Here is a 13,771-nt window from a genome sequence, read left to right as displayed (position 1 = left end):
GTTTAAGGTTCCCTTTAAGTGCTAGATAAAGTTACTATCCTAGAAGTGGAGTCATCCAAGCATGACAATGATTTTCTTCAGTGTAGGATTAAGCAGTCTGAACTCCATACACACTCCAAATCACACCACCCTCCTCTTGAGCACAATGCAATACCAAGGTGTATCTGCCTACCACCAAGAAAGTTACTTAATACCTTAAAAAAAAAAAAAAAAAGAGTTCAAAGTATTATGCATGTTCTTTGCAAATTACACCAAGTCCCATGAACTTTGATCCTTTGTGGGGCTTAAGTACATGGATGGGAGCTTTAGGACTCCATTCTTGACAGTAAAAATGATCTTATTCTACCAACATGGTGGCTCATCAAAATGAGTAGCTGACAATAAACCAAATGATGAGACCCCATTCTTTAGTATGAGAGGAAATGGCTTCAAGTTGCCACAGGGGAGGTTTAGATTTGGTATAGAAGAAAATTTTTCACTCAGGGTTATTAAATACTGGAATAGGTTCCCCAGGAAGGTGGTCGAATCCCTGAAGGGATTTAAAAGACAAGAAATATGTGGTGCTGAGGGACTTGGTTTAGCACCAGGCTTGGTAGAGTTAGATAATGGTTGGACTTTGATCTTGAAGGTCTCTTCCAACCAAAATGATTCTATCATTTTGTGACCTACCCTTCCCATTTCATGCAAAGCATGGTGCAATTAAATATTACCCCAGAAATAGGACAGATGATCCTTCATAGGGACAGCTAAAGGAAAGTTACTGACCATGATTTTGAAGCTGTGTGTCAAAAGTCATTCATTGGAATGAAAAACTGACCAAACATATATGAATACTCCAGAAGCATTTTACTTTCCCAAATGATTCTGGAACCTTAAAAGATCCAGCAACGTAACTCCAGTTTCAGCTCCTGGCTGTTTGCTTTCACTCTTAAGAACCAGAGCATTTGGTTTTCAGAAGAAAATACTCAAGCAGTGAGCTGGACGAAGTCTTAACGAATCATCTGAACAGAGCTTTTATTTCTGACACAAGGAAACAAAACTTCATTCATGGCATGCTTTTTTACCTAATGAGAACTTTGAGAGATCAGAAGACAGACATCAGAAAGAAGAGATCAGCTAAGCTTGTGCACTGCTTTCTGCAGACTAACTCAGTATTTCCTCTGTGGGTTATGGCTAGCTGACACCTAACCAAACAGGCTGCTCTCCCAGACCTGCTTAACCTTACCTACAAGCAGTGACCCAGCTATCACAGTTCATTATTTTAACAATCAGATTGCTTTAAAAATAAGAAAATCTTCAAGAGGTAAGTTACATGACAGCAGAGCAGATTATTCCTGCTGAAAACAGGACATACGTTCATCCTGTTTCTTTTGTGGTACATATATCCTGAGTACTCTATACACATACCAAGTGTACAGATACATACACCCCACCTAGAAAAACACTCGAGCATCTAGTTCTGCACATGTGAAAGCTGGGATGCATAACTGAGCGTTCCATTCATCACTGCAGCTTCCTGTAAGGTGGAAGATACGCCAGCACAATTCAAGGGACAGAGTAATGACATTTCTCCTTCTGCTTTGTAACTTTTGCTGATTTTTATGGGTGGTGATAAATGAATTTAGTTTTCAGTAAGTTCTTACTTCCATCATTTCTAAAAATATTTTTGGGTTGAAAGAGTGTCAATTTTAGGGCTGCAAAAATAACCTCAGGAATAGGAAACACGATCTTGAGACACAAAGACCACAAGAGTCAAGTAGATAACACCTGAAATGAAAACTCTTCTGCCTGTCATGGAAGCACGCGATCTCTTACACCAGGTAAGACGGGGGTTTTTTTGGAAGTTACTTCATATCTAAACAGCATTCCAAAGCAAAAAGATTATCCTGTCCACTCAAAATTTCAGTTATATAAAGAAGGTCTAACATGAGTTTATCATGGCTGTATGTGGAGATTTATTTCCTCGACAAAACTACTGAAATCTCAGCTTGATGCAGACAAACTGTGGATAAAAAAAAAGACAGACAGACAGACACCTTCCCCCAAAACAGCGGCCTTCAAATTTTATTCTTTAGCCTGTTTCAAGCTGTTATTTTAACTTTACATTTTGTACAGTTTTTTTGTGTCCAAAGTCTCCTTGTGCAAGGGGAAAGAATTACTGGTAAGATTCTGTGTATTACAATATCAGGACTGTGGCGTTTCCACCCATGGTGTTTAAAAAAAACCTCTCTCAAACCATGTAGAAATAAGTATGCAAAAATGGCAAAACAAAAATGTCTAAGTAGCCAAAATTAAAAAGACCTTTGTGTGAATCACACAGTCTTGCTCTGTTGCTACTAGGCTATTGCAGCCAAGTAGTCCTTAACCTCAGTTGGAGTAAGCCTCCTGAAACCAGCTTCATTGCAGATGCCAACTTCAATGTTGTCTTCTGTCATTTGCCCTTCAAAGCTTTCCTATGAAAGAAAATACAGTTCAGTGAATCCTACCAGTGATGTCTTAACAGAAAGAAACTAATTTCTTCAATTCTTGCTAACCTTTAGTGTTAAGATAGCTGTATGAATGGCATCTTCAAGCTCCAGATCCTCATTGTATCTGTGAACAGAAGTTTGTGTATTTCAGCATGAGACAACACTAAAAACACTCAAACACTACTAAAATCTTCCTGTTTCTCATACAAATGTTACTTGTAAGCACTGTGAATAGTCAAAGTTCACAGTTACTTTTAATGTTCAAAATTATTACTTGTAAAAAAACAAACAGAAACCCCCAACAAACCCAACCCCAGAAGTCTCTACTTTCCCTCCTGACATTTCTGCAAATAATAGTGGGTATAGTGTTCACCGCAGTGCAATAATTCTCCGTAAACACAAAAGCTGGAGTTTACATAAAGCAATTTTTTCTGTGCAATTTGAAATAAGTAAGCTGAAAGAACGTGATCTTGGTATTTTCAAATATCAAAATAATAATTATCATTGTTCTGATAATACAGAAGCATGCATTTTTTTACCTGGCTGTTCTGCACAGAAGCAGAACAAAGCAGAGTAGCCTTTCAGACAGTCAAACACATTACCTTTTCTCCAGGAACGTTTTCCCATTGACGTAATTTTTTCCCATTGCTGTTGCTTTCCATGCAAAGTAAGCTCCCTGTGAAAGCAACAGGCTGTTCAATTGTGGTGTTGAACCTGGGCAAATATTACATGTTCTATTACTTGGCAAAAAGGCCAGAAGCAATTATGAAAATACTGAATGTTCTCAGAATACAGGAGACTGCTTTGGATCATGACTGATTCAGTATGGAAACACATGCTGTGAAAACATACAACACACTTGTATAGGGGCCCAGGTTTTTTCATCCTCCTGCCATTTTGAAAGGTGAATTTCCCAAGTCATTAGCACAATTTTAATTTTCATTTAACAGAAAGAGTCTGTTTACCCTTGAGAATGACTACAGCCAGATATTTCCAGATATTCACTGTACTTAATCTTAAATAAGAATAAATTAAATGCATTAACTAATGGGGACATTAAGAAAAGCATGACCAACAGGGCAAGAGAGGTTCTCCTCCTCCTCTACTCTGCCCTAGTGAAGCCACACCTGGAGTACTGGGTCCAATTCTGGGCTCCCCAGTTCAAGAAAGACAGGGAGCTACTTGAGAGTCCAACAGAGGGCCAAAAAGATGCTGAGGGGACTGGAGCATCTCTTGCAAGGAGAGGCTGAGAGACCTGGGACTCTCTAGCCTGGAAAAGACTGAGAGGGGAACTTACCAATAGCTAAAGGGTGGGGTTTAGAAGGATGGGGCAATGGGCACATACACAGAACACAAGAAGTTCCACCATAACATAAGGAAAAGCTTATTTCTTCTGAAGGTGCTGGAGCCAGCTGACCAGAGAGGAGTCCCCTCCTCTGGAGACTTTCAAAACCCACCTGGACACAATCCTGTTCAACCTGCTCTGGGTGATCCTTTGGACTAGATGACCCTTAGAGTTCCCTTCCAAACCCTACCACTCTGTGATGTGTAAACAACTTGTTGCAAATCAGCCATCTGATTTATCTTGGCTACTAAGAGGACATTTCACCATCACTCCTCTTCCATCTTCTGACATGAAGACCATCAGCAGTTCTAGGCCCCAGTTAAATTACCCACAAAAGGCACCTGCATTTTGCTTTTTACATTTCAGCATCAGGTAGCAATTCAGATTTCTGAAGCTTATGGGTGATCACTACAGTGACCACATTTTTGGTCTGACATAAAGCATTACACAGGCAAAGGGCAGCTTTTCAGAAGTGCAGTGGAAACACAGCAAATAAATTCAAACTAACCAATGCCCTTAAATACTGGAGCACAGCCATTACATTCCACAATACACCAGGTTTTGGTCGGACTTCCATCAATTTTACGGGAACACGTAGGCACAGAATGATCTAAGCTTGCTCCAAGCACCTAATGAAATTGCTCATTCTGGAGTTATGTTAAGGGATCTTTTATTTTAGCTCTGCATTCTTCTCATCACAGAAGGTATTTCAAGAGCACACCAAGTTTTACAAAAGCAGAATTTATAAGTCTAGGATACTTACAGATGGATCTGACTGAAACAAATACGGCCGCCCTTCATTCCAGCCGCATATTAGCAGCGACACACCAAACGGACGAACACCACTACAGAGGAGAAAAGAAATCTGAACTAAGAAATCACAGCACTGAAAACCAAACTTCACTACATTATTTTTAGATCAGTTAGTCTGGTCACAGTCACTTCCTACCAGCCGAGTGCCATGCTCAGGAATAACTAATCCAGGAACAACACAAAACTAAGTGCAAGCTGCCTTGTTCCAATGTGTTTGTCTGGAAGATGTGGAGTCCCTATCTCACCTCTCGCCAGTCAGTGCTCCTCCTGCTGGCCTGCTTTCTGTGAGCACTCTCCACTGGAAAACTGCCTTTTTGACAGAAACAGCTGCGTCACCAGATTGTTTTAACTCCTTACGTTTTAAAGGATATGACTGTTCTAAGCAACTTTGCGATTCAGAAAGCCACATACCCAGACTGCGTGTATTCCTGCATCACAGAAGCAATTCTCTGTACCAGCTGAGCTGTTGGAATGGGCTCATGATAAACCAGGTAATATTGCTGGGCCAGCTTCCGAGCTCTGTGCACAAGTACTCTAAAAACAAAAACAAAATGAGTATGCCAGAAATGTTCCAACTAGTTGTTACAACTAGAACTGAAAGCTAAGGAATTGGACATCTGGCGTTAACACCAGTGTAAGAAAACATGGACTGTGCTGAGTTATCTTTATCAACTGAGTAATCTCCGAGAGGCTAAAGGTTGAATTACACTATTATTCATTCTATACCCATTCTTCAAAGTTATATGACAAGGTATTGGATATATTAAGAAAAACTTTAATGCCTTATACAGTAACATACACCACTTGCTTAGAAAGGAACAGCTAATTGCTCTGTTTCTCACATTTCTTGTAGGAACACACACACAAATGGTGACCAAACACAACTTTTTAATACCTGTAATCTGGACCCATACCGCTGTAGACTAAACCTATATGTTTGGTAATTGGCTCTACTTTGTGGACACTCCTTTCATCATACAGAATGGATTTCTGCTTCTTCTCAGTTGCCAACACCACTCCATTTGCAGCTGGAAAGGAACAAGACTTTTTTTCATTTATATGAAATGACAATTAACGAAAGTAATCAAACCACAAAACAAGTTGATCAGATTGTGAAGGATTTTGTTCCTTTTTAAACAGCCCTTCAAGCTGACAACGTGTTAAACGGAGATACTTTGTTGACTCCACTCACATCTTTTCTCATTTTAAGTAATCATATACATACCTTTAATCCCAACTGATGGGGCACCTGCAGCCACTGCAGCCAAAGCATATTCAATCTGAACAAGCTTTCCAGAAGGACTGAAAGGAAAAAAATGCCCCAGTAAGTCTAACATAATTCTGACATGCTCAAATCTTTCCTACAGCAATCCAAAGTTAACTTGTTTTTAAAAGCCACTTTACTCCTCACATCAGCAAGTATAAATTTAAAATTTAGAATTTAAACCCCAAACCCACAACTCTGAAGTCCCAACACCTTCTAAAAGTAGTGGACTGGTTTGGCAAAGACGTGCCAGAAGACTGGGATACTCAGACAGTACCTGCCTGCAACCCCACTGAAAGCTCACATGTGGCATAGGGAACAGGGACTGGATGAGTTCATTCTCCAACTTTATACCCTTTTAAACAACTTTTCCACTCAGTAGGAAACACCTTTCTGCTGAAATGCCATTATACAGTGGTTAGCAGAAGTTTAAATCTGATGTTCATTGCCAAAAGGCAGTACCAAAACACTGACTCATTTTGACCGGCAAGGAGGCATCAGGTCAATGACAAGACAGAAACAGCTCCCATTCCATCCCCGGGTATTCCCCCATTTGGGAGGATGCAGCATCCTCTAACAAAGTAACTCATACAGAATGAGGAGGATTGAAGGGTCCATTCTCAAACCCAGGGGAAAAAGAAAAAGGGCAGCACAGGCCAGCCTCTCACTAGAGAAGTGTCTTGGCATGAGGAATCTATTCCCAGGTCTGTATTTCAGACACTGCTGTTTTAACAGATGCAAAGTGAAGTAGAAAATTATGTAACTCATTGATTAGAGGAGTTAGAAAAAGCCAGGGCAAGCGATAATCAGTGTAGTTAGTTATATATACCAAGTAAAATGTATCTAAAGGTGACAAAGAAAGAATGTTGGCTTTTCCACTATCAAATACTAACAAACCAGAAAAACAGTTTCCTGCACCAGCAATTCAAATACACAGAAAATTAGCAAGGTATTTTAAAAAGTAAGCACAAAACCAAAATAAACCATTCCCAGCTAAATGAACAGGTGACTAAGTGAAAGCCTAAGCAGGGGTATTCACTTCTATGTGAGTATATAAAGCAAACAGTTTCAAGTTTCAGAGCATGCAGCACTTCTGTACAGTACAAAAAGTCTGAAACTCCCTCAGGACAATAATTCCAAGAGCTAATAAAGAAATCAATCTACTTGAGAAAAGCAGGCATGTTTGGCTGCATTGATCCATTAAAATTCCTACTTTTAGACTGTGAACAGCTTCGTTTGCTGAACCACAACAAGTCATTCCACTTTGCAATTACACAGCATTACTCCCTGATATTAAAGAGGCACTCTACCAATAGCAGCACAAAGATTCTTGCATTCAGATTTTATAATTCTGCATAGCTTAATAGTTTCCAAAAGGCACAGTGCAAATTAGATTCATTCTCTCTGAATTAGTCTTAAGTGGATGTATAGAGTAACACTTAAACTGATACCACTTCAATAGCACATTCATTCTGGGCACACAATCATCCCACATCTAAGCTGTGCATAACACAGGAGAATACCACCTGCAAAATGCAACAGAAAGGAAAGAATCTGTTTAAACTTTATCTGAAAGCTTCTTTCAGTCCCACACCTGCAAATTTTGTTCTGAAGCAAGCTCTCTAAACACTGCAGCGCAGCTATCATCACACATTTCCAATTAGCTCAGAACTACAGAATGCCTACCCACCCTAAAGCGTAGGGGTGGGAGAGAACCGACTAAGCTCTCGCTATACGGCACGACCTTAGGTTGGCCCCACCGTTACTCTTACTTATAGCAAGGAGAAAAGACACGAGCAGCGACTGCACTTGGAGCGTCTTCAGCGACAGAGATCAGGTGGGACGGGGGACTCCCACCTCAGCCCCCGCAAAGTTTCCCGGCAGCTGCATGTCCCCCTCAGGTGAGGGTGAATCCACCCAACCCGTGGCGCCTTCCCCTTGCCCGCCCCTTCGGCTGGGCTCCAGCCGCGGCCGCCCCCCAGCGCTCCCAGGCCCGGCTCCACAGCCCGCGCGGAACAGGATGACTCTGCAAAGTGTCCGCTCCATCCTGCCCCGCCGCCAGAAGACCGCTCCACGTAGGCTGCGCGCCATCCTCTCGCTTGCCCACCGGCCTGCCCACTGAGAGTCCAGGCCTGCAGCCCTCTCCCCACGAGTACCTGAAGGTAGTGAGCGAGAAGCTGTAGCCGCGCTCCGCCATTTTGGAATAAGTTCTCCTCACCACCTCTCTGCGCAGGCGCACTCGCTCCTCCCACCTCCCACACGAGACGACCGCCAGCGCGCTGATTGGCGAGAAAGGCGAGGCGAGCGGAGCATGCCAGGAAGCAGCTCTGGCCCCGTGAGAGACGCGATTGGCGAAACGGTGGGCAGTGAGGCATGCTAGGAAATGAAGTCCTCGCTACGCACCCACCTCCTGGTGGTGACAGGAATGCTGGGACATGTAGTCCCGCTCCCTGCCGTCGCCAGGCAGTGAGGCGCTTGAGGCACTCGGTTTCACAGAAGGCTCAGCGCCAGCCACGTATCCCAGTGCGCACCGTCTTTCCCCCCCTTCAGGCTTCCGAGGGGCTCTGTAGGAAGATGGCTGCTCTGGTGCTGGTTTTCTCCCCGCTGCCGCGACTTCGCGATCTCCTACAACGCTGCTGGGGGCGGCTGGAGTACGGCCTCTTGCTGGGTTTCTCTAGGAGCCAGATCCCACCCTGGGGTAGGTACCGGCCTCCTCCACTCCTGGATGAAGGAAGCGGCGGTGTAAGGGTTTCGGAATGACAGAGTGAGGGAACTGGTGTGGGAGAGCGCGCAGCAGAGGGGACAGCGAGAGAACGGGAAGGGTACAGTGCTGGCCGCCTCCGCCTCCTGGCTTTGGGGATGCCGGTAGCGTCCGTGTCACATTTACTTGGCTGCACACAAGAATGGGGCTTGGCTGCAATGAATTCCGGTGTTATGGTTTTGGTTTTTTTTCGTTTGTTTGTTTGTTTTTTTTCCCTTCAGGACCAGCGTTAGCTGTCCAAGCTCCAGCTTTGCTTCCAGAGTCAGTAGGCGACACTACAGAATCTAATGAGGTGCCCAGCTTCCTCGATAGCATCTTGTGGATGGCAGCCCCAAAGAAGAGGCGCACCATTGAGGTGAACCGCTGCAGGAGAAGAAATCCCGATAAGCTTATCAAAATAAAGGTAACCACCATCTTTTATGGGCCTGCCACCTTATTTACTAAAAGTCATGTTTTTAATGGCAAACAAGCCTGCTGGACTAAGATTTACACCTTGTGTCATCTCACTTACATAAGTGAGACAATCATTAGAGCGGGCATAGAGTCCAGTGCAGAGCCACAAAAATCATTAAGGGAGTAGAAAATCTTCCTTGTGAGAAGAGGGTGAAGGAGCTGGGGCTCTTTAGCTTAGAGGAAACTGAGAGGTGACTTTATTAGTGTTTATAAACACACTAGGGTGAGTACCAAGAGGATGGAGCCAGGCTCTTGGTGATGCCCAATGACAGTACAAGGGGCAATAGGTGGAAGTTGAGGCATAGGAAGTTCCATGTAAACATGAGGAAAACTTTCACTGTGGGGGTGAAGGAACACTAGAACAGGCTGCCCAGGGGGGTTGTGGAGTCTCATTCTCTAGAGATACTCAAAACGCAGCTAGATGTATTCCTGTGTGACCTACTGTAGGTGGCCCTGCACTGTCAGCGGGTTGGACTAGATCTTTCAATGTCCCTTCCAACGCCTAACATTCTGGGATCCTGCGCTTACTGACTGAAGAATATTTCTGGAGTTCATTTATAGAAGAAGCTTATAAAACATTGTAGCCTTCAGAATACTTTCTGAATGGCACAGTCATGATGTGTGACAATGGTCTGCAGTTAACAGCAACAGTTCTGGTGCAAAACATTCAATGTGAATTTTAGCTAAGCAGCACTAGTGGAAAAGGCCTGTACATTCTTTGCCTCTAATTGAGTTGATAGGTCTTCAGTCTTCCAGAAGTCAAGAGGCCTAATGATTTAAATACTGACTTCATAAGCTATTTTTAATAGTACGCATTTGCCACAGAAATACATGATAGAAAAATTACTGGTCTATCTTTAGCCTATATCTGGGGCTAAACTACAGCAGTTGCTCTATCACCCAATGACTGCCCTTCTTTCCTGAGGAGAAGCTGAGAAAAGAAGACCCACAAGTTAAAAAGAAAACACATTTAATAACATAGCCAAACTGATACCAATACAAAGTATAAAGTTATGCTCACCCAGCAAAGGTACAGCAGTCACACCAACAAGGAAGGCAGTCCTTGAAAGCTTGGTAAGGAAGAGGAGGAGCACAAGCAGGCTGCACCCCTTTCCTCACCAAACTCCCCCTTTTATACTGAATGTGATGCTTATGGTCTGGGATGCACCTGGTGTCAACTCCAGTCAGCTGTCCTGGTTGATTCAGAACTGCTAATGGCCTGCATCCCATGAGTGCCCTGTGATTCTCTCCCAGCAAAAGCAGGACATTACTTTACAAAGAAGAATAGATTTTGAGAAGTCAGGATTTCTCTGGTATCACATGTAACCTTTGCAGTAGTTTGTGATTGTTCCCTGTTTCTTATGTTGCTGTTGCTTAAATTCCAAAATTTCCTGTTTTTCTCTGTCTTTTTTAGAGGAACATAGATACTTGTCCCGAGTGTGGAAACTTAAAACAGAAACACGTCCTGTGTGGCTACTGCTATGCAAAGGTTAAAGCAGAAACCCGTCTGATACGGATAGAAATGGGTAAAAAGGAAGGAGGACCATTTAATGCTCCAACTGTAGAGACTGTTGTCCTTTATGATGGAGAGAAGCCCACGGAAAAAGAAGGCAGCAAGCGGATCATTGAAAGGGCCAGGAAGCGTCCGTCTTGGTTTGTTCAGAATTGATGCTCTAGAACAACACCTTCCAGTGGCTGCAGCAAGAAAGATCCTGACTTCCAGGACTGTTTTCCTCACATTGTTCACTGAAAAACAAGGAGGTTTTGGGAAGCCTGCTGGCATTGCATTGTCATGTCTTATGATTGTGCAGGTGGGTGGGAAGTGCTTCTCAGTGCTACACCACAGCAGTCAACATCTGCCTTGGGTTCAGCGCAGTGAACAGTTTGTGTGCTGGGTGCTGGTTTTCTAGCTGGCAGGTTTTTCACAAAGGCAAACCATTCACAGCTGTACAATAAAATATATTGAGTTTCCCAGGGAAATTTGCTCTCTGGTTTTGGCTGCTGGTCATTTGGATGGCTAGGGGTGAAAAAAGGGAGGGTGGGGAGGAAGTTCCAAACCAATGTTGATTGGATACAAAGGATATTTACAAGGAAAGTTACCTAATTATTTCTACAGTGCCTAACAGAATCTGCCTGATCTGTCTATAGCACTGCTGTTTGAGATACTTGGTGATTGCCCTGCTTTTGGGTAATTTTTTCTGTGCTGGTCTGGAGGATTTTTGCTTCTGGCAGTATGCAAATTGATTTTCTGTCTTAATTGGATGTGGAAAGCTTTGGGTTTTTTCCTTCTCAAAATGCACTTGATTCCTTCTGTGAAGGACTTGAAATGTAATGACTGGAAATGTGTAAATTCAAGCAGAGTCACTGCTGCTTCTTTGTAGCCATTGCCGTTAATTAATTAACCTGGGAGGTCATGTGTGCTTGGAAGATCACGAAGAACACCAGACCAATTATGCTTTTCTGGTTTAGTTGCTTTTTATATACAGACGGATGGATAGATAGCTTTTTTGACACAGGTTCTGTAGAGAAATAAGCCTGGGACACTGAGAATCAGGGGGAAGTTCCTTAATGTCCTGGTGTGAGCTAGCCCAGCACTACCTCCTCTCAGAGCTGTGCCTTCCCAGCTCAGCCTCTGCTCAGTGAGGCACTTTCTGCAGCTCAGGGCAGGTTTGCACAGACAGTGGCTGCTGGCAGTGACAATGCTGATGGGGAGAGTTAGCACCAAGTCTTGGGGTGAAGACTAAGGGCACTGCTATGTCTTGTGTGCCACCTTGGGGTGCAGCAAGGAAAAGGCTGCAGCTGAGGGGAGCAGAGAACAGGCCAGGTGACTCTAAACTGACCCCAGCAAAGGATTTCATTCCCTGGATGGAATATTCTATATAAAGCTGGAGATCCTGAGGGTGGAGCCTCCTCTTCAGTGGCCAGACTCTGAAGAGGACTCTCTCTTGTCCTGCCTTCAGTCCTGATCCATGAGTTCTTGAATCCAGTTCCAAATTCCAGCTCCTAAATCTGATTCCCATCCACCACAAAGTCCAGTCTGGGACTTCCCCAGTGCCTGCCACAGCATTGATGGTGACAGAGATGTTATTGCCATGGGGAACTGAGGAGGTTTGGTTTATAATGGTTTCTATCTATTGGTATATATTTAATTTTATTAATGTTTTCATTAAAGCAGTTTTACTTTTTTTCCAACCCACTAGACCTTTTCCTTTGGGGAAGGCAAAGGAATTCATAACCTCTGCCATTTGTTGAGTGGCCAGCCCAGCCCTAAACCTTCACACTCAAATCCAGAGGTGACTAAAACAAAAATTAGAACCAATGACAACTATTGAAGATTTACACATGCAGTGCATATAGAACCAGGTCGTTCTCCAAAAAAAGAAATAATCTTCAGTCAGAGTCAGAAGAGTTTAGTTTGACTTTTCCTTCAGCAGGAGAGAATAGAAAAATTTCACTTTCTTGGCTTCATTTTATGAACCCTGGCAAAAGAAGGAGAAATGCCTTGAGAATTTCCCTTTAATGCACTGGGAACCTGTGAGCAGCTGGCAAAGGCATTGCTTTTGTGGCCTGAAGATTTATACAGTTTAAGCATACATCCGAGGGTACTGAGAGAGCTGGCAGATGCCCATCAAGCCACTTTCCCTCCTTTACCAGCAGTCCTGGCTAACTGGGGAGGTCCCAGGTGCCTGGAGACTGACACCCATCTACAAGCAGGGCTGGACCCCGGGAACTACAGACCTCTCTCTGACCTCTCTGTTTTTGGGAAGGTCATGGAGTACCTTGAGTGGTACCAGGCGGGTCCTCAGAACTCGCCCGTCCGCTTAGCCGCAGCTGATCCCTGCCGTGCTACCCCTCGGACCGCCCTTCATGAAGGGCATCGGGCATCTCCTGCGTCCTGAGCCCCGGGGAAGGGACGCGGAGAGCAGTTGGTATCTGCTGCTGGCAGCCCACTGCAGCGGCGGGAGTCCCTTGGTGAGCGTCGGGAACATTTGTGACCGCCAGAGGGCGTCAGGGGACATCAGATACCGGGGGAGACCGCCGCGGGGCATCTGAGACCATCGGAGAGCTTCGGAGAACATCGGAAACCATGGCAGAACGTCGGAGCAGCCCCTCCCTTTCCCCCCCCCGGCAGCAGCTCCACTCAGGCTATTGGCTCCTGGCCGTGAGCCAGGGGAGTGCAACAGGCCGCGGCGGGGGCCGCAGCGGGGCCTGAGGGTCGTTACTCACCCTGGGCTCCCATGCTGGAGTGGAGATATTTCCATTTAAGCTCTTAAGTGCAGCACAGGTCTTCCACCAGTGAAACAGACCAGCAATGTCTGACAGGTTAGGCTTCAACTTTCAGTCTAGTTCCTGGAGCGGGAGTCGGCAGCTCTCATTTTCCATGGACTGCTTGATGCTCTGCTTCCCTGATCTCCCTTCACAAGGTAATTCTTGCTACAGTGCCTAAATAGTTAGACATTTCTATTACAACTTGAGTCCTGTGTCCAGTTCTGGGCTCCTCAGTTTAGGAAGGACATTGAGACTCTTGAACATGTCCAGAGAAGGGCAACAAGGCTGGGGAGAGGCCTTGAGCACAAGCCCTATGAGGAGAGGCTGAGGGAGCTGGGGTTGTTTAGCCTGGGGAAGAGGAGGCTCAGGGGTGACCTTATTGCTGTCTACATCTACCT

At 44.4% G+C, this 13,771-nt stretch overlaps 2 protein-coding genes across 2 annotated transcripts; one reads left to right on the top strand and one right to left on the bottom strand.

Annotated features, from left to right (window-relative positions):
• Window positions 1-989: 989 nt before the first annotated feature.
• On the bottom strand, window positions 990-8,135 carry PSMA2 (proteasome 20S subunit alpha 2). The gene is made up of 8 exons (XM_068156829.1): window positions 8,047-8,135; window positions 5,852-5,928; window positions 5,522-5,654; window positions 5,038-5,160; window positions 4,577-4,658; window positions 3,071-3,144; window positions 2,535-2,592; window positions 990-2,453 (listed from the first exon to the last, which is right to left on the bottom strand). Exons 1-8 carry the CDS (start codon window positions 8,085-8,087, stop codon window positions 2,337-2,339), a joined length of 705 nt encoding a protein of 234 aa, XP_068012930.1. The 5' UTR covers window positions 8,088-8,135; the 3' UTR covers window positions 990-2,336.
• Window positions 8,136-8,243: 108 nt separating this feature from the next.
• On the top strand, window positions 8,244-12,296 carry MRPL32 (mitochondrial ribosomal protein L32). The gene is made up of 3 exons (XM_068156828.1): window positions 8,244-8,588; window positions 8,873-9,054; window positions 10,519-12,296. Exons 1-3 carry the CDS (start codon window positions 8,264-8,266, stop codon window positions 10,771-10,773), a joined length of 762 nt encoding a protein of 253 aa, XP_068012929.1. The 5' UTR covers window positions 8,244-8,263; the 3' UTR covers window positions 10,774-12,296.
• Window positions 12,297-13,771: the final 1,475 nt, after the last annotated feature.

Source organism: Melanerpes formicivorus, unplaced genomic scaffold, assembly GCF_026170545.1.
Source record: "Melanerpes formicivorus ecotype bairdi unplaced genomic scaffold, bMelFor1.0.p_v2 SCAF_35, whole genome shotgun sequence".
Lineage (NCBI taxonomy): Eukaryota > Metazoa > Chordata > Aves > Piciformes > Picidae > Melanerpes > Melanerpes formicivorus.
Note: the sequence above shows the minus strand (reverse complement) of the source record. Positions and strands in the feature narration are given on the sequence as shown.